The sequence below is a fragment of the Lactuca serriola genome, chromosome 7 (genome assembly GCF_051521515.1).
Source record: "Lactuca serriola cultivar US96UC23 chromosome 7, Lser_US96UC23_V15, whole genome shotgun sequence".
In the NCBI taxonomy this organism is placed as follows: Eukaryota; Viridiplantae; Streptophyta; class Magnoliopsida; order Asterales; family Asteraceae; genus Lactuca; species Lactuca serriola.
The window spans coordinates 24,892,016-24,912,500 of NC_136414.1; the positions used below are offsets into that span (position 1 = coordinate 24,892,016).

Consider the following 20,485-nt stretch of genomic DNA (forward strand, 5'->3'; position numbering starts at 1 on the left):
TCTAGATTAGAAACTTTTATGCAAAAGGATGTTCAAAGGAATGTACTTTGAGTGAGAGACATCATATCTAAGGAATTGTCTTGTAACAATCTCCGATAGAGGACTTTATAATATCATTGGCAATAGTCTTTGTGACTTTGGTGCAGTGACATTACGAAAGGATAGTTGCATAGAATGTTCGAATCTAGCATATTCTATAAGTAACAAGAATTTGATATTCTTTAACTTATGAAAAACAGATTTGGAGTTGTGAAATGAGAAGGATTGGAAATGTGTTCAATGTGATATATTTCACAAAGTAAGAACCATAGGTAAACATTGTGTGCATGCTAGGAGCATGGGACAAGTGTTGTAATTCAAGTAAGAAGTTGATTACCCGAAACTACAATTAATGAGTAATCAATATGGTGATAAATAAAAGGTGTTTTGTTTATGCTCAAAGGGTTGAGGCCATATGGGATTAGTATTATTCTTGTGTTTCACATTTGCATGTTTTGATTTCCAGAATAATTGAGTTTATTAAGAATAATCGAATTATTCAAACGGGCCACAGTCGTTCATATGTTGGAAGTAGATATGAATGAAGACTGTCGTGAATTGGTGTGTGGAATGTCTAGAAAAGTATTAGACATAAGCAAATGTTTGCTGCAACGTTCATGAGTGCTTATGAATGTGATTTGAGCATTAGATTAGACCCACGTTCACTTGGATCACTCCATGGATTGTATCATGAGTGATTGGTGAGACGATAACATCTTATATTCTTGAAACCGAGATGTGTGAGTTGTATCTTGCAAATCGGTTGCACATTGATAATATGTAAACGCACCAGTAACTTGGTGTTATAAAACATATTGTTGTGTGTGATTCGGTGCGTGAGTGCAAGCGAGCATTGTATCAAATTTTATCCGTTCCTTTTATTCAAGTAGGATAAAAGCGATATCTTTGGGCCCCTCGATGGTTTAGTGATGACAAACGTAAATGCTCGGCCGAGCTAGGGCTAATTTGATTTGTTCAATTAGTCAATCGTCATAAATCAGAAATCGAGAAATAGTACAAAGAGAATGATTTGAAATCATATCTCAAATGATATCTAGAATGGAGGAATATATGATCCCTTATCTAAGGACACGCGTATCTGATAGGATCAGAGTTGACAGCGGCTTTGGAAAGCTACGATTGCAGATCAGGATCTGAAGTCATACGCAGAATAGTTATTAGACTTATCCAAGTGGGAGACTGTTGGATTAGTGTCTAAGTCCATAACTATTTTGGTATGTACTTGACCCGATGGTGCATGGTCCTTTTGGGTTGCCTTCACCAAAGCAACTTGATTGGAGAAATAAATAGAGAGAGAGGTTATTATGATTTATTAATATGTTATAAGAATTATATATTAAAGGATAAATCATATTTGTTTAATTAATATTGGTCAATAATTAATTAAGAATTAATTTTGTGATCAAGTGTAATTAATTAAACTAGAGGGGCTGAATTGTAATTATGTGATAGTTACAAAATAAGGTAAGGATTATCTTATATATGGGGTGAACGAATTTAAGGTGATAATGCCTTAGAATTCGACTAGGATAAGGGTTTCTAAGACTTATCTTATGGTTGCTTGGTGGGCAAGCAACTAGATAAGGATAAGGACTAAAACCCTAATCTTTACACCTATATAAACCCCCTAAGGCTTATGAATTCGGCCAACCCTTCCCAAGAAGTCCTTAGGACGAATTCTAACCTCTCTCCTCTCTCTTTATACCTTCTCCATTTGCTCTTGGTGTTTGTAAGCCATTAGAGGAGTGACACTTGTGACTCTAAGCCTTCCAAAGTCAATTCAAAGAGGAATTGGGATTGTTATTGCTACATAACAATCAAGGTAATATCATAAACCTAATTATATGTTAATATTGATTTCCATATGCCAGAATTAGGGTTTATAGTCTTGGATTCAAAGCATGTACAATAGTGAAACCTAGATCCAAGCATTAGGGTTTGTATGAGCACATAGGATGTCTTATGACCAAAACCCATCAGTAATCATAGTAGATTTACGAGTCTAACATATCAATACAACATAACAACATCCTACACACAAGGACATATATTGCAATACAAAGTATAGTGGGAAAACTCACCTTGCATGTAGCACCTGGTTCCTGGTATGTGAAATTTATCTAAGTGTTTTGCATTTTTAGCCTTGGACTCGGCGAGTTGTAGGCCCGAATCGCCGAGTAGAGACGGGATATGGAACACGTTTAAGTTGGTGACTCGGCGAGTCCCCGCTGTCTGGTGAAACCCTAAATTCCAAGGGTTTGCACCCTATTTAAACCAACCTTATGCGCCCCAACCTCGCCCCCTTCACCTTCAGAGCTCCCTATATCGTCCAACCCTTGTTCCTTGTGAGATTGAAGTGCTTTGGTGTGTTTTCTTGAAGGTTTTGAGAGAAAACAAGATTAGATCAAGAAGAGAAGAAGGAGGCCAGACATCTTGGTGTTATTTCAGTGATTCCCTTGAGGTATAACTCAGTTTCCCTTTGTTTCCATGCTTATAGTCCCTTATAGCTCCATTAAAGTCCTTCTTGAGTCATTTCCAAGCTTGGGTATGATTTAGGGTCTGTAATAAGTTGATTAACCTTTAGATCTAGGCATGATTGAGCTCCAGGAGCTCGGATCTACTGCCTTTATGGAGCCATATTGCATGAAAGCCCTAGATCTACTCTTTTAGTGCATTTTGAGCCCTAAAACCTTCATTGGTGTTTATTTACACGTAAAGTTGGAAACTTTACGTGCTAATCAGGCCCTAGAAACCCAGATCTATGTATGGCATGAGCTGGATTCAAGCGAAATCGAGTATATAGTATTTGCATGTGAAAGACTCGGCGAGTCGTTCATCGGACTCGGCGAGTCGAGTTGCGAGTCCCCGAGTTTTCCCCCTTTTCATTTTTGCAGAGTGGAATAGTGACTCATGGGGTGTGACTTAGCGAGTCGGAAGCCAGACTCACCCATGAAGGAACTCGACGAGTCAATGCCCTGACTCGGCGAGTTCAAGGCAATCTTCTTGCCTCAAGAACAGACTCGGCGAGTTGTTCATATAACTCGGTGAGTCTCAGCATAGCATGTTCTTCGAATGAAAATGAACTCGACGAGTTGTTCATACAACTCGGCGAGTAGGATGAAGGACTATTGGACTTTGGGTTAAAAGAAAACTCGTTGAGTCAATGCCTAACTCGACGAGTAGAGACGGGATTTTGGTCTATCAAATGATTAGGGACTCGGCGAGTTGGCAAGCCAACTCGGCGAGTCGGGTCAACTGGAAGTTGACTTTGACTTTGACTCTTGGTTTGGTTAGGGGTAAATGGTCATTTTACCCTGAGGTCGGTTAGCAGTATTTGACTGAGTATTTTGTGGGAATTATAGCCAGAGGATTTCCGAGGCAGCAGCAGCAGAAGACAGTCAGTTCCCACGAAGATCAGCAGCTACTTTGAGGTGAGTTACCTACCAGTAGCGGTGGGTCTACGGCCACAATGCCGGCCTACTAGTAGGAGTTGTATGTTAGGTGATTGTCTTTGTGACATCATCTAGGTTTACTACTACCTGATATGTTATATGCTGGCATGATATGTATATGTGATAGTAGTAGAGTTCGGTTGTTAGGACCGAAGGGTAGGTCAGACACCCCAGATATGTCTGACAGTATGTGATGATATGTTTATATGCTGGCATGATATGTTATATGTGATAGTGGTAGTAGGAGGGGAATAGTCCCCAAGTTCGGTCGTTAGGAACGAAGGGAGATCGAATATGTCTGATAATATGCATGGTATAGATATATGTGATAGTAGCAGTAGGGGGTGAAATAGTCCCCGAGGATCGGTTGTTAGGACCGATGGGTAGTCAGCACCCCAGAATGGCTTGACATGGGTAGTCAGCACCCCAGAATGGCTTGACACGGGTAGGTCGGCACCCCAGAATGGCCGTACCGGGTAGATCGAGCACCCCAGAATTGCCCGACAGTATGTATGATATGTGATTGTATGGTATGTGGTATGATGGGGGAACTCACTAAGCTTCTTGCTTATAGTTTTTAGTTTTGGTTTCAGGTACCTCTTCTTCGAAGGGGAAGGAGTCGGCGCGGTAGCGGCACATCACACACATGCTTCGTATTCCGCACTATGAGATCTTCCTGGGGATTTGTACTCTGACATTATTATGTTTTATAAAATGGTTTCCAGACACGTAACATCTTTTATGAAATGATATGATCAGTGAATGTTTTATCTCTAATGTTTTGCAAAGTGTATGTTTTAAAAATGAAATTTTTGGCTCGTATTTTTGGGACGTTACATTGCAGTTTAGTAGATAACAACATAGCTCTCGCAAATCCAAAAAATCTGGTGCTACATGACACCTATACAACAATTAGGGACCAAACCTTAAACGACAGCCTAAAACACTCAAATTTACCAAAAGCCAAACTTGATCAAAAAAGTCAATGGTTAAAGTCAATAGCCAAAAGTCAACTCAGCTGGCCACCACGTCATGTCCAAGCATCTGTCACGTCGTGACAGACTTAGAATAAAATAGTGTGGTGAGTATATGGTCAGGTCGTAGGAATTGCTCCGGGACAGCTTAGTGCATTAAGCTCTTAATCCTTCAAGCAACTCTCTAGAAGGCCTTATTCCGCTCCAAACATCATAAAAATTGTTGCTTTTTAGGAATGCATACCCAATGCATGTCTGGAGCTTAAGCTAGGTCAAAAATGGAGAAAACGAAGTCACAACCTCATGTAAGGATTCAAAACTCAATCATTCTTCAGATCTAAAACATGTGATCACAAAAGGACATCAGGGATCCATAAATTTGCTAACTTTATGGATTTTAACAACACTAACTAACCAAAAAAATGAAGAACAAGACAAAGAACTATAGATCTAGAAACATGAAGCATAAAGGATGGAATTTGAAGACTCACTAGGGTCCAAAAGGTGAGATAGAAGGTTGAGAAGGAGCTTGCTTGTTAGATCTTTTCACAAAGGATGCCTCCTTCTTATTATTATCACCAAAAATTACCACAAAACTTCAGAAACACAACAATGGAGACTAAGGGTGTTTATAGATCAGATAGGAGGTGATGACGTTCGAGGTTGTGCAAACCATAGCCCTTACTTCCCTTAAATAGGGCTTAAGACCAGGAAAATTAGGGTTTCGCAATCAGGTGACACTCAAAAAGAGATGCACGTTCTCATCGGGCACTGCCACGCCTTGGGCAACAAGGTTTTTCCCAAAACCTTACCTTTGATCTCAATAAGCCCTTAACCAATCTATTCTGGAAAATGGTTATTTAATATCTCTCCCCTACTTAGGCGGTTATTTTATACATATACCACGTAAGCCATGCATACTAACATATAAGGATGTCATGGGCTCCCCCAGGGTCTTATACCTTCATGCCATGGGCCCCCCATGGTCCTTACCTAGGAATGTCATTGGCTCACCCACATGGTCTTATATCCAACTGCCACGGGCTTCCCCCGGTGTCTTCCATGCAATAACATACATAATCAACTAGCATATTATATATCACAAAAGTTTCTATCATACTACATAACACATACATAAACATATAAGGATGTTTTGGGCTTCCCATAGGGTCTTATACCATCATGCCATGGGCTCCCCACAAGGTCTTTACCTAGGAATGTCATGGGCTCCCCCACATGGTCTTATATCCAACTGCCACGGGCTCCCCCTGGGATCTTCCATGCAAATATCATATAATCACTAGCATACCACTTAGCACAAAGCTAACTATCATACCATATATCTCTACTACAGTTAGTGTACCACATAACATAAAATGAGTCGGCCTTGGTGCCTTAGACCCATTGGTATGGTAAGAAGACTCACCTTGTCTGCTGAATCCGAATTTTGCACTCCTAACAGTCTGTAACCACCTGTGCTAAACAATAATAACATTACTCAAGGTTAGGACTGAACACAATCCAATTGAAGAGTCCAAACTCCAAGTCTTCTCTCAATGGCCCAAAAGTCTTCCTTTTCTATTGGGCCCAAATTCCATGTCTAATTATCATTAATGGGCCTCATGGCCCGATATGGCCCAACCATAAAAACCATGGCCCAATACAGATAAGTTGGCCTACCAATCCAAAGCATTACCAGGCCCAATGACTAATCAAGGTCCAGAAACTTACAAGACCAAATCCATCTGTTGTGCGTACGCTGTTGGATTAGTGTCTAAGCTCGTACCCATATTTGGTAAGTACTTGACCCGGTTGTGCATGGTCCTTTTGGGTTGCCTTCACCAAAGCAACTTGACTGGAGAAATTAAAGAGAGAGAGAGAGAGAGGTTATTGTGATTTATTAATATGTTATAAGAATAATATATTAAAGGAAAAATCATATTTGTTTAATTAATATTGGTCAATAATTAATTAGGAATTAATTTTGTGATCAAGGGTAATTAATTAAACTAGAGGGGCTGAATTGTAATTATAAGATAGTTGCAAGATAGGGCAATATTTATCCTTGTTAAAGGATGGAAGAATTCAAGGATAAGGATATCCTTAAAATCGTCCAAGGATAAGTAGATAAGGGTTTTTCAAGGCTTATCTTGTGGTTGCTTGGTGGGCAAGCAACTGGATAAGGATAAGGACTGAAACCATAATCTAAACCCTATATAAAGACCCCTAGGCCTTTAGAATTCGTGCACATGCTACCAAGAGGTCCCAAGGACGAATTCCATCTCCTCCCTCCTCTATCTTAAGCCTCTTCAATTGCTTGTGGTGTTTGTGAGCCATTAGAGGCACTACACTTGTGGTGCTTGCTTTCAGGACTTGAGATTTGAAGATTTAAGTTGTTTTTGCAATATAACAACAAGAGGTATGTAATCCAATCTTGTATGTTAATTTCGAAAATAGCAATGCACATTAGGGTTTTATTCTTGTGTTCATAATGTTGTGTATCTAATAGTGAAAACATAGATCCAAACTAGGGTTGCATGCACACTTAGGATTGTTTGTATAAAACCCATCAGTGGTATCAGAGACTTTGGTTAACTTGTTTTCAATTAGTTTTATTCAATTGTATGAACTTGACAAATTAGGGTTTATAGCCAATAAACCCTAGGAGGCCATAGATTTCGAGATTAGGGTTTCCTAACCCTAATTTGCGAAAATCTTGAAAGGGTTTTTGAATCCTTTCCTTTCAATCCAAGATTTCGAAATCTAGGGTTTGCAAACCCTTAGATTTCGAGATTTGCCTCCTTCCCCATGATAAGATCCTAAATTTTAGGGATTTGAATAATCTCATATCTTGTAATTATCCTTTAATAGTTAAATATGGTAATTAAAGATCATGAATTATCCCATCCCTATTTTCGAAATTTATAGATGGATTTAAGGGATTAGGATAAATTAAATGTTTAAATGGTAATTATCTTTTAGATTTAGATAATCCCTTATGATTAGATAATTTAAATTAATAGTTTAATTTAAGATAATTATTAAATCAAGAGTTTTAATAATTAAAATTTTAATTTAAGTGACATTAAATTTCGAAAATTTTAATTGAAGATTAAAACACTAGTATTTTTAAAATGTTTAAAATACACCCTATACTATTATATTATTACAAGCTTAATATCTATATATATATATATATATATATATATGTATAATTAAAATGCTAGTCTTACCGTTAGTAGGCCTCATTCACGAAGCCGGTCTATAAGGTGGGTATAAGGTTGCGGCCTATAAAATGGCGCTTAATGGGTGTACACTCACACCCACCGCTTGCTTGATCGGTGGAGGATCGTTAGCCGAACGAGTAGGATAGGGCAACCTCATTCTCTCATTAAAAGTATAATAAGAAATACAAACTAACTACATGTTTTCTAAAATTTCCCAATCTTCGTTACTTTAGGAAAAGTGAATTTGATGCAATCCCATGAAATTATACTTTGCACCTTGCTAAGAAGTTAGTGGAGCGTGCGTGGTTTACCGGCACACTAATTGGTTCTAAGCGAAGGTGGCAAAGGGTGATTCGTTGTTTATCATAGTTCGATGGAGCGTGTGTGGTTTACCGGCACATCGAATAGGTGATCGTTACAACGAAGGCACCATGTGAATTTGCATGGTAATTCACACCCACTTTGTGATCCTCGGTATCCCAGTCACAAACGAGAGGGGCATATCGAGATTTAAACATGCCATTGAAAAGTTTCAATGAATCTCATCCGAACCTAGGAATTCTCAATACATTTAGAACTTAGAGTTAGGTTTTTCATGATGGAGAATTAGTGAATCTTCATTCACTTACCTTCAAATTATTTGCATTTAGATTACGGCATCCCTTTTCTAAGATGTAAATATTGTTGTTGGATCCTTCCCTAATTTTTTCTAATTGGGTGATAATTAGGGATTCATATTCTAATCTATCTTTGTCCTTTCTATTTGTAGCTGTTGAAGACAAATAGCGTTGATGATAGTTCTTTCACATTGATGAGCCTTTGTCAAAAGGTCACTTTCGATGGGACGAACTTTAGCGAATGGATAAGATACATTCGCACGATCGCTCGCTACGAGGACAAGGAGTATGTCCTTGATGAAAAGCTCGAGAAGATCAATCCAGAAATCGCTACTTCGGCTGAAATGAGTGCTTTTGAGACTCATGAACGTGATGCAACGAAGGTTCACTGCATCATGATAGCCACAATGAACTCCGAATTCCAAAAGTCCTATGAGGACATATATCCATACGAGATGCACCAAGACTTATTGGAGAGATACCACCAAAACGCGAGACAAGAGCGTTATGAGAATTTCACTAACATGATTTCCGCTAAGATGGGTCATGGAGAGTCTCTTACCGTGCACCTTGCAAGACCAAATCCATCTGTTGTGCGTACGCTGTTGGATTAGTGTCTAAGCCCGTACCCATATTTGGTAAGTACTTGACCCGGTTGTGCATGGTCCTTTTGGGTTGCCTTCACCAAAGCAACTTGATTGGAGAAATTAAATAGAGAGAGAGGTTATTTTGATTTATTAATATGTTATTAGAATAATATATTAAAGGAAAAATCATATTTGTTTAATTAATATTGGTCAATAATTAATTAGGAATTAATTTTGTGATCAAGTGTAATTAATTAAACTAGAGGGGCTGAATTCTAATTATAAGATAGTTGCAAGATAGGGCAATATTTATCCTTGTTAAAGGATGGAAGAATTCAAGGATAAGGATAACCTTAAAATCGTCCAAGGATAAGTAGATAAGGGTTTTTCAAGGCTTATCTTGTGGTTGCTTGGTGGGCAAGCAACTGGATAAGGATAAGGACTGAAACCATAATCTAAACCCTATATAAAGACCCCTAGGCCTTTAGAATTCGTGCACATGCTACCAAGAGGTCCCAAGGACGAATTCCAACTCCTCTCTCCTCTATCTTAATCCTCTCCAATTGCTTGTGGCGTTTGTGAGCCATTAGAGGCACTACACTTGTGGTGCTTGCTTTCAAGACTTGGGATTTGAAGATTTAAGTTGTTATTGCAATATAACAACAAGAGGTATGTAATCCAATCTTGTATGTTAATTTCGAAAATAGCAATGCACATTAGGGTTTTATTCTTGTGTTCATAATGTTGTGTATCTAATAGTGAAAACATAGATCCAAACTAGGGTTGCATGCACACTTAGGATTGTTTGTATAAAACCCATCAGTGGTATCAGAGACTTTGGTTAACTTTTTTTCAATTAGTTTTATTCAATTGTATGAACTTGACAAATTAGGGTTTATATCCAATAAACCCTAGGAGGCCATAGATTTCGAGATTAGGGTTTCCTAACCCTAATTTGCGAAAATCTTGAAAGGGTTTTTGAATCCTTTCCTTTCAATCCAAGATTTCGAAATCTAGGGTTTGCAAACCCTTAGATTTCGAGATTTGCCTCCTTCCCCATGATAAGATCCTAAATTTTAGGGATTTGGATAATCCCATATCTTGTAATTATCCTTTAATAGTTAAATATGGTAATTAAAGATCATGAATTATCCCATCCCTATTTTCGAAATTTATAGAGGGATTTAAGGGATTAGGATAACTTAAATGTTTAAATGGTAATTATCTTTTAGATTTAGATAATCCCTTATGATTTGATAATTTAAATTAATAGTTTAATTTAAGATAATTATTAAATCAAGAGTTTTAATCATTAAAATTTTAATTTAAGTGACATTAAATTTCGAAAATTTTAATTGAAGATTAAAACCCTAGTATTTTTAAAATGTTTAAAATACACCCAATATTATTATATTATTACAAGCTTAATAATATATATATATATATATATATATATATATATATATATATATATGTATAATTAAAATGCTAGTCTTACCGTTAGTAGGCCTCATTCACGAAGCCGGTCTATAAGGTGGGTATAAGGTTGCGGCCTATAAAATGACGCTTAATGGGTGTACACTCACACCCACCTCTTGCTTGATCGGTGGAGGGTCGTTAGCCGAACGAGTAGGATAGGGCAACCTCATTCTCTCATTAAAAGTATAATAAGAAATACAAACTAACTACATGTTTTCTAAAATTTCCCAATCTTAGTTACTTTAGGAAAAGTGAATTTGATGCAATCCCATGAAATTACACTTTGCACCTTGCTAAGAAGTTAGTGGAGCGTGCGTGGTTTACCGGCACACTAATTGGTTCTAAGCGAAGGTGGCAAAGGGTGATTCGTTGTTTATCATAGTTCGATGGAGCGTGTGTGGTTTACCGGCACATCGAATAGGTGATCGTTACAACGAAGGCACCATGTGAATTTGCATGGTAATTCACACCCACTTTGTGATCCTCGGTATCCCAGTCACAAACGAGAGGGTCATATCGAGATTTAAACATGCCATTGAAAAGTTTCAATGAATCTCATCCGAACCTAGGAATTCTCAATACATTTAGAACTTAGAGTTAGGTTTTTCATGATGGAGAATTAGTGAATCGTCATTCACTTACCTTCAAATTATTTGCATTTAGATTACGGCATCCCTTTTCTAAGATGTAAATATTGTTGTTGGATCCTAGCCCTAATTTTTTCTAATTGGGTGATAATTAGGGATTCATATTCTAATCTATCTTTGTCCTTTCTATTTGTAGCTGTTGAAGATAGATAACGCTGCTAATAGTTCTTTCACATTGATGAGCCTTTGTCAAAAGGTCACTTTCGATGGGACGAACTTTAGCGAATGGATAAGATACATTTGCACGATCGCTCGCTACGAGGACAAGGAGTATGTCCTTGATGAAAAGCTCGAGAAGATCAATCCAGAAATCGCTACTCCAGCTGAAATGAGTGCTTTTGAGACTCATGAACGTGATGCAACGAAGGTTCACTGCATCATGATAGCCACAATGAACTCCGAATTCCAAAAGTCCTATGAGGACATGTATCCATACGAGATGCACCAAGACTTATTGGAGAGATACCACCAAAACGCGAGACAAGAGCGTTATGAGATTTTCACTAACATGATTTCCGCTAAGATGGGTCATGGAGAGTCTCTTACCGTGCACCTTACAAGACCAAATCCATCTGTTGTGCGTACGCTGTTGGATTAGTGTCTAAGCTCGTACCCATATTTGGTAAGTACTTGACCCGGTTGTGCATGGTCCTTTTGGGTTGCCTTCACCAAAGCAACTTGACTGGAGAAATTAAAGAGAGAGAGAGAGAGAGAGGTTATTGTGATTTATTAATATGTTATAAGAATAATATATTAAAGGAAAAATCATATTTGTTTAATTAATATTGGTCAATAATTAATTAGGAATTAATTTTGTGATCAAGGGTAATTAATTAAACTAGAGGGGCTGAATTGTAATTATAAGATAGTTGCAAGATAGGGCAATATTTATCCTTGTTAAAGGATGGAAGAATTCAAGGATAAGGATATCCTTAAAATCGTCCAAGGATAAGTAGATAAGGGTTTTTCAAGGCTTATCTTGTGGTTGCTTGGTGGGCAAGCAACTGGATAAGGATAAGGACTGAAACCCTAATCTAAACCCTATATAAAGACCCCTAGGCCTTTAGAATTCGGGCACATGCTACCAAGAGGTCCCAAGGATGAATTCCATCTCCTCCCTCCTCTATCTTAAGCCTTTCCAATTGCTTGTGGTGTTTGTGAGCCATTAGAGGCACTACACTTGTGGTGCTTGCTTTCAAGACTTGGGATTTTAAGATTTAAGTTGTTATTGCAATATAACAACAAGAGGTATGTAATCCAATCTTGTATGTTAATTTCGAAAATAGCAATGCACACTAGGGTTTTATTCTTGTGTTCATAATGTTGTGTATCTTATAGTGAAAACATAGATCCAAACTAGGGTTGCATGCACACTTAGGATTGTTTGTATAAAACCCATCATACGCCTAGCGTAAAGAGAGATCTAAGCGATAGGTAAGCAAGGTATGAACTTTATACCTCCAGAAGCTCCTAAGATGATGTAGATTTTGGATCTAGAAGTTCCACCACGTCCAAGACTTGCACCACAAGATCTTCTTCTTGCAAACACACCAAAAGTGGATCCTTTTTGTTATTTCAAGCTCAAAATCACCTCTAATGGCTATTTAGGGTTTCTAGGGGCGTTTAAAGGCAAGGTGGCTGATAAAAGAAAGGGTCCAAAGGCCATAAATGGGTTTAAATAGGGAAAAAGTCAAAAGATTAGGGTTTTGGTCATAGGCCAAGTACGCCCCGCATACCTCCTCGTATGCCCTGCATACGAGGCTCAGATGCCTGATGATATGCGCCTCAGTACGCTAAGTGTACTTGTATGTATGCCCAACATACAAGGGGTCCTCTTTGCCAACAACAATTCATCAAAAGCTTAAGAAAAGAGTTACCGTAATTCGGATGTTACATTAGTCTCCAAATAAAAAGGTTGACTTTCAATGGAACCACCTTGCTCTAAACTATAGCTTTATCTATAGCCTCCAAAATGTTTGAATCAAATTCTTTCCTTAAAGATTTAACTGAAAATATACCATCACCCTCAAGCTGCCATCTCTAGTTACCGCTATCTTCATTTTGTTGGAACAAGGTATAAATATTCAAATACATGCCTTCCGACACCTTCCCCATGCCGCAAATCATGGCCCAAATAGTGGGTTTATGACATGGTTGTAAAAATCGGCTTAGGTTGCCGATTAATCGGTGCCTAGGCGCTAGACAACCTTCAACCGCCAGAATAGGTGTTAGAGGGTTAACTAATTGACCTTGGCCAATATCAGTCAAAACTGGGCCAATTCGGTCCAAATCGGTCCAATCAGACAAACCAGACCATTTAAATTTAATGGACCCACCAGCTCAAAGGATCCGGCTAGCCTAAAACTTAATTGGGTTTGGTTTTCAAAGGAGGGAGCTACGCTTTTATAGATATGTTTTCCCTCATTGTTTTATCCCACTGGCAATGTGGGATACTCAATCAGCAAAATCGCACCCTCCTTCTCTTGCAATAAATTGATGTCTTCTTTCTTCTTTCTTGATGTGTCATTGAAGTTGTACCATTGAAGTTGTCGAACAAAGAACACCCAAGAAGAAAAGAAATAGAAACATCATATGTTGTTGTCTTCATCTTCAACCTCAAGCTTCGTCCTCATCTCTTTCACCTTCCACTGCTTCTCCATAGTCGTACGATGCTCATTCATTGTCACTTGCTCAACTATTGTGCTCAATCGATGACGACTACTACTCTGGAAAAATTTTCAAAATCGTATCTTGTTATCTGTTATTGGTCTCAGATTTACAGAGGGGATCAGATTGTTACTTGGGTGAAATATCAAGGTACGTAATGTTTGCTTGATCTCAGATTTTTATGTTTTCTTGATCTTGGTTAATTACATTTCTATTTATTATCGATTTTTAATGTATGCTTGATCATAGTTTTCAATTATCTGCAAGTTATGTGCTTTTAGTTCGCTATCAAGAACTATGTCGTGTTCATTCAATTGGGTTGGGAGAGTACACACTGCTTTGATATTCGTGGAAGTAGAAACACCCGATTTTGAGTGTACAAATGGATAATTCTGATCGATATGAATTATGTGGTTCTTATGGTGTTTGTGACATTCGTGATAGTCAAGCTTCTAACTAGCATGCCAAGTGTTTGTGTAAATGCTTAAGAGAAGAAATTTACAAATTGAAAAGAAAAATAAGTTATGTATTACATATTTATTATTTGTTAACTTGTTTACTTATATTCTTAGCATTAATGTAATATTTATTAATTTCTAATAAATTTTTTTTAATAATTAATGGTCCCCGATTAATCCCCCCATTAATCCCCGCCCAGCCGATTAATCCCTTGACCCCCAGTCCATCGATTAGCCTACGTCAATCGATTTCTACAACCTTGGTTTATGTTGACCTTGCGTGTTTGCATAGAGACCACCACTACTACCTTATAAAGGCCATATAACTTCCCTCCAAAGACAGTTGGGGCTAGTTTTAAATCTCTACCACCACTTAGTTAATAAATCTAGATTAAAGCCTTTAAGGCTTCCAATTTCCAAAAATAAACGGTTTTTGATGCTTTCAAAGTTTGCAAAGGATATTTTATGGAACTCTATAAATAGAAAAGCAATTTGAGCCGAGAGACCCCAAGACTGCCTTACATAAAGTCAACCTACCCTTGAAAGACATGTTGCGAGCTTTCCATTCTGATAACTTGCCCTGGAATCTATCCACAATTAGCAGCCAACTAGAGGTTACCTCCTCCTATTGTTATACCCATGTATTTAAAAGGAAGAGAGCTTCCTTTACACTTCAGCAGTCAGCCATATTTGAAATTTCCAAAGAATTCACCCCGACACCAAGCACCTTGCATTTTTTATCAGGTCGATTTTGAGACCTTAGGAAATATAGAAGCATGTAAGCATTCTCATAAGGTTTCTGGCGTTTTGTAAAGACCATTCACCGATGTAAATGGCGGCATCTGCATATTGAAAAATGGATATGGTTGGCCCATCCCTAGGTAAGTTCACGCCCTTAAAAACTCCTTTCTCCAAAGCTTCCACCATTGCAACACGAAGCCCTTCTGTTGCTATGATGAAAAGGAAATGGGATAGGGGGTCCCCTTCCCTTACCCCTTTCTCCATGTGAAATTCTTTCACAGGTACTCCATTAACTAAGATAGAAACTTTTGATGTGGAAAGTAGAGCCCGAACCCAAGATCTCCACGTATCCCCGAATCCCATCTGTCGCATCACATCATCTAAGTAGTTCCAATACCGAAATTTCGAAAGATAAAAAATCTACCATAATAAATTAAAATGATTTTGCCAAAAATGTCATCTTCTCATTACGTTTGACACATGTCATTTTCTAAGATTTTTTGATTTTCTTTTTCCTATTTGTCATTTCCTTATGTTTTTCATTTTCTTAAAATTTAAAATTCACTTTTTAGTAAGAGTTTATATATGATAGATACATTAATTCTATTAATCTTGAGAATAAATGCTCTAGCCATTTCTTTGCTTAGTAAATGTTTATATATGGTAGCCAATACACATTATAAGGGATTAGCATTAAGCATTTTTTAAGTCATCTATTCAGGTAAATGTCTTTTATTTCAATATAAATTTATATTTACCTATATATGCATATATTTTTTTTTTATATATTTCTAAATATACTATAATACTTTTTTAAAACGTTATATGACAATTAGGTAGTATATATATTTTTTATTTTATGTGTGTAATACATGTAGAAACAATGAATAAAATGTAAATTTATATTTTACTACACGCAAGTCATATAAAATGTGTAGTGACTAACAATATTTTTCATAGCTACACATTTAAATTAATAATGTCTCCATTTTAATAATTGAACTTTTAAAATTTGATAGCATTTTTTCACCATAATTTTATATTAAGATTTATTATTGTTTTAAAGATAAAAACATAATATAGATTCAAATTACTCTAAAGACAAAGGCAAACATATAAAATTATATTTACATAAAAGAAATTAAATGATATATCCACCATGTCAATATGTCAATAATTTTTTATTAGTATACATTCAATTATCTAATTAATTATTATTATTTCGTTTGTATTTATTTCGAAAATTTACTTTTAAAAAAAAGTTTATTGTTTACACCTAAATTTTCAACATCATTTTTTAAAATATGTTAATATTTTTTATTAGTATATATTGAATTACTTATTTTATTTATGATTATAATTTTTTTTATTTACGTAAAAATATTACTGTAAAAAATATGTAACGTTTACAACTATATATTAAATTTTTATTTTTAATAAACACGTTGAAATATTTTGCATAAATATTAATAAAATCTTGAAATTTCTTATAAAAAATCAATTTATTTTTGACTTAGCTTGTCACTTTGTAAATTGTCAACCAGATTCAGTAGTTTACATCCTCCGTACATTCCCTGATGTTTCACATATATATATATATATATATATATATATATATATATATATATATATATATATATATATATATATATATATATATATATATATATATATATATATATATATATATATATATAGATATATATATATATATATAACATGACTAACTTTCCTTCCAAGTGTTTAATTGTACAACAGAAGAACGAGAGAGAAATCTTGGTGGATAAATTTACATATGGCAGAAGAATTTCAGGGGGAGGTCTGCGGCGGAAGCTGGTGGAGTTCACCAAGAACCACCACCTTCATCGGCTCATCATATATGAGCAATTATGGAGGGTGCTGGCCGCAAAGTGATATAATGAACATGAAAACAAGGTCAACTGACGAGTCTTCAGGTGGTCGAACCACCACTATCTCGCCGGATTCAGCCTTTCAGATGATGGGTTCGCCACCGTCTACAACCACCAATTGGAATCAAGCTTTATTAGTGTAAGCATACGATAGCTTTTGGTTATCTTTTACTTTGTTTTTTCAATTATTGGTTCAACTTTAAATTCCACTCACTCTATGAAATGGACCATAGACTTCTTTTGTAATTATATGAAGCAGAAAAAGAATCTGATGATCACTCCATTGAAAATTTTCATTAGTAATGGAAGAAGTGAAGAGAGTTACAGTCAAACCCTACCAGAAATCATGAACAACCTACCGTCCGGCGGCCACGATTCATCAAATTTCGGTATGGACGAACAACAGCCTTCAAACTTTATCACAAGCTCCGGCGATAGCAACGGAAATTTGGGTGGTACTTCATATGGTTACCCATCAAGTTTACTTCAAACTTTATTCCATAACACTTCACCACCGCCGCCGGCAGCTCCGTCGCAGCAACCCCTTTACGATTTTCAATCGAATTTAGATGATTATAATTCGGTTTCAAGCATGCCCGGATTCTCTTCTTCTGTAAAGTCAAAACAACAGGCTCTTGGAGGTTTACACTTAGCCAACAAGACCCCCTTCTGGAACGCCTCAACGTTAGATTTAAACCATAATCGTGCAGGATTTTTCACTTCAACGCAGTCTCCGTTTCTCTCATCGACATATGAAGAGAAACCCATTTTCCCTAACAACAAGGTAACGAAAAAGATAACTTTTTTTTTACTTGCATACACTCATGCACACATCAAGATTAGGGTTTCATCAACAACTTCGTTTTAAATGCTCAATTTAGTCTCAAAATGAACAAATTCGGGATTTGGGATCATCTGTAAAGAAAAGCTCCGGTGAACCTACATTCAAGCGACCTCGTCTTGAAACACCATCACCATTGCCAACGTTTAAGGTATACATTGCTTAATTTTTAATGGAATTTTCATAAAATCTTTTAAAGAATTTAGTTGAATACCCATAAATACATAGTTACAAACCCTAATTAAGGGTGTCGTTTTTTCAGGTTCGAAAAGAGAAGCTAGGGGATCGAGTAACTGCGCTCCAACAACTAGTTTCACCTTTCGGAAAGGTATTCATGATCTTAATGTTCTTTTCGACATTATTAATTCCGTTCAAATATTCAATCTTTTTATATAGCTTATATGGTGATCAATTAAATTTAAAACTTACAGACTGATACAGCATCGGTTCTCCATGAAGCAATCGAGTACATTAAGCTCCTTCACGATCAAGTCAATGTATGTTTATATTGGTATAAATTAATTTCTAAATATAATATCTTATAATACATCATGTTTATTTGTTTCATTACATATACTTCAGGTTCTAAGTGCTCCCTATATGAAAAATGGCGCTACTATGCAACGTCAACAAGTAAGATACGCAGACACATAGCTGATTTGTTAGAATCTTTAGTTCGTTTTTTTTTCAAAAGTTAATTATAACGTAAATCGTTTACACTAGCTTAAATCTCATCTACAGATTCACGACAAAGTTAAAACCATTATGGAAGATAAACAACAAGACTTAAGGAGCCGTGGACTTTGCCTTGTGCCAGTATCGAGTACCTTCCCAGTTACTACTGAAGCCGCAACCGATTACTGGACATCAAGCTTCGGTACCACATTCAGATAGAGGTGACGAAAAAGTCAAAAATACTCAAACCCTCAAAAACTGATTTCTTTGTAAACATAACACAAGTTCATGCCCCATTGGTTGTTTTTCACAAAAAAAAAAAAAAGGTTAAGTTCTTAAGCTTTTTTGTTATTTTGATTAAAACAAATTAATCAAAATAGCTAGAAAGCTTGAAATTTATATTTATATTTATATATAATATACTTTAGAGAGAAATATGAGCCACATATTGGAGTAGTGTAGTAGAAGTACAATGAAGAAAAGTTAGAAAAGGAAAGGAAAAAAAAGGAGGATATTAAAAAAGAAGCTACAAAGTGACTCTTGAAGGAAGGACAACCAATGCCAGTTTGATGTAGGGTTAGCAAATGATTAGGTTTCTATATAAAGAAAGAGAATATGTTTTTTTGTTCTAATTTCAGTTGTGTTTTTTAATATTTATTAATAACATGCTTTGTGTTAGCTTAATTATTGCAACTTTTAGATGTTAATTATCTTGTGAGTTTTTTGTTTCTATTCAAAATTTTTTGATAGGAAGTCGTAAAAAGTAGTAAAGTATTGTCAAATGTTTAAATGCATATATACATCATATATAATTTGCTCCAAAAAATGTTGATCCAAAGACTAAAAAAAACCATACCCACGTTGATGAAGTTAATTCGCATGTATGGTTATTGATGTTTATAAATAGGTAATTCACAAGATATTATTTAATTATGAGTTCAAACCAATGATTTTGGAATTAATTATGTAAACTATTTTTTTATACACAAAAATTTATGATTTAAAATGTTACACTTTTGTAATTTTAGTTTTAGAAACAATAAATATAAAAAATAAAAAACTACAACACTACTAATTAACAACGAACTAGACATGAACGCAAATTAATTATTATATATAGAAAAAAAAATTCGTTGTATGAATATATATACAAGATATCATGAATATATATCCTAGAGATCACTGTACATAACTAGTAATTAATCACAATACATAAACATTTGTATATAATATATATACAAGATATCAATGTATCCTACAAAAATAGCATTTATAACCTTATCTTATAATGCATACATTGATTGAGCTGCATGTTTAACCATATGGTTTTTTCTCGATCATTTATCAACTTCTAAAAGAAACGGGAAGTAAAAAAAAAACGTATAAATGGTCACATATAACTATTAAAAAAACCCTAATTCGCTAAAGAAAAAGAACAAGAATCTTGAATATAGGTTTTGTTCGAATAGGGCTACATATAGTTAAAATTTTGATTAGAAAAAGATTACTACTTTGACACTTTTATTCGATTAAGCTCTTTGAGAAGACCACATGTTCTTGAAATAGATATTCGTCATGTTTAATATTTTCAGCTAGTATTCCAAGGACATATTCATGTGTATAAGATGTATGAAGAAGCATTTAATATCGAAGAATCCGCAAACAAGACAAGCGACTAATCATACAAAGAAATATAATTCCACAATGCATAGTTTACGTGGAATTTATTGAAACTTTATCATCTTTCCATTTTACGATACTTGACTTGATCGATCCACTATTAGTATTATATCTTTAAGCATCTGGATAGATGTATCGTGCCCTTAATTAACATTTAAAATAACTTTATTATACTTTTTTTTTAAATAAATATTAGGAAAGAAAATTGAATATAAAAATACTTTTGAAGACATACTAAGCATCATCCCTATGTTTTAGGGGACTTTTCTTTAATATTTGGTTATTATTATTTACGACATTTAATAATGACTCTATTTTCCAAAAAAATTGAATATGCATGAATGGATTGAGATTTTTCAAGATCAAGATTTGAAAAATACTAAAATTAGTTTGAACTATATATATATATATATATATATATATATATATATATATATATATATATATATATATATATATATATATATATA

At 35.5% G+C, this 20,485-nt stretch overlaps 2 protein-coding genes across 2 annotated transcripts; one reads left to right on the forward strand and one right to left on the reverse strand.

Moving 5' to 3' along the window:
• Positions 1–14,927: 14,927 nt before the first annotated feature.
• On the reverse strand, positions 14,928–15,272 carry LOC145063805 (putative mitochondrial protein AtMg01250). The gene has a single exon (XM_079011387.1). It carries the CDS (start codon positions 15,270–15,272, stop codon positions 14,928–14,930), a length of 345 nt encoding a protein of 114 aa, XP_078867513.1.
• Positions 15,273–16,640: 1,368 nt separating this feature from the next.
• LOC145062747 (transcription factor bHLH112-like) lies at positions 16,641–19,019 on the forward strand. The gene is made up of 7 exons (XM_079010346.1): positions 16,641–16,958; positions 17,120–17,603; positions 17,701–17,811; positions 17,923–17,988; positions 18,092–18,157; positions 18,243–18,293; positions 18,402–19,019. The coding sequence occupies exons 1-7, from the start codon at positions 16,705–16,707 to the stop codon at positions 18,552–18,554; spliced, it is 1,185 nt and encodes a 394-aa protein (XP_078866472.1). The 5' UTR covers positions 16,641–16,704; the 3' UTR covers positions 18,555–19,019.
• The last annotated feature ends 1,466 nt before the right edge of the window (positions 19,020–20,485 follow it).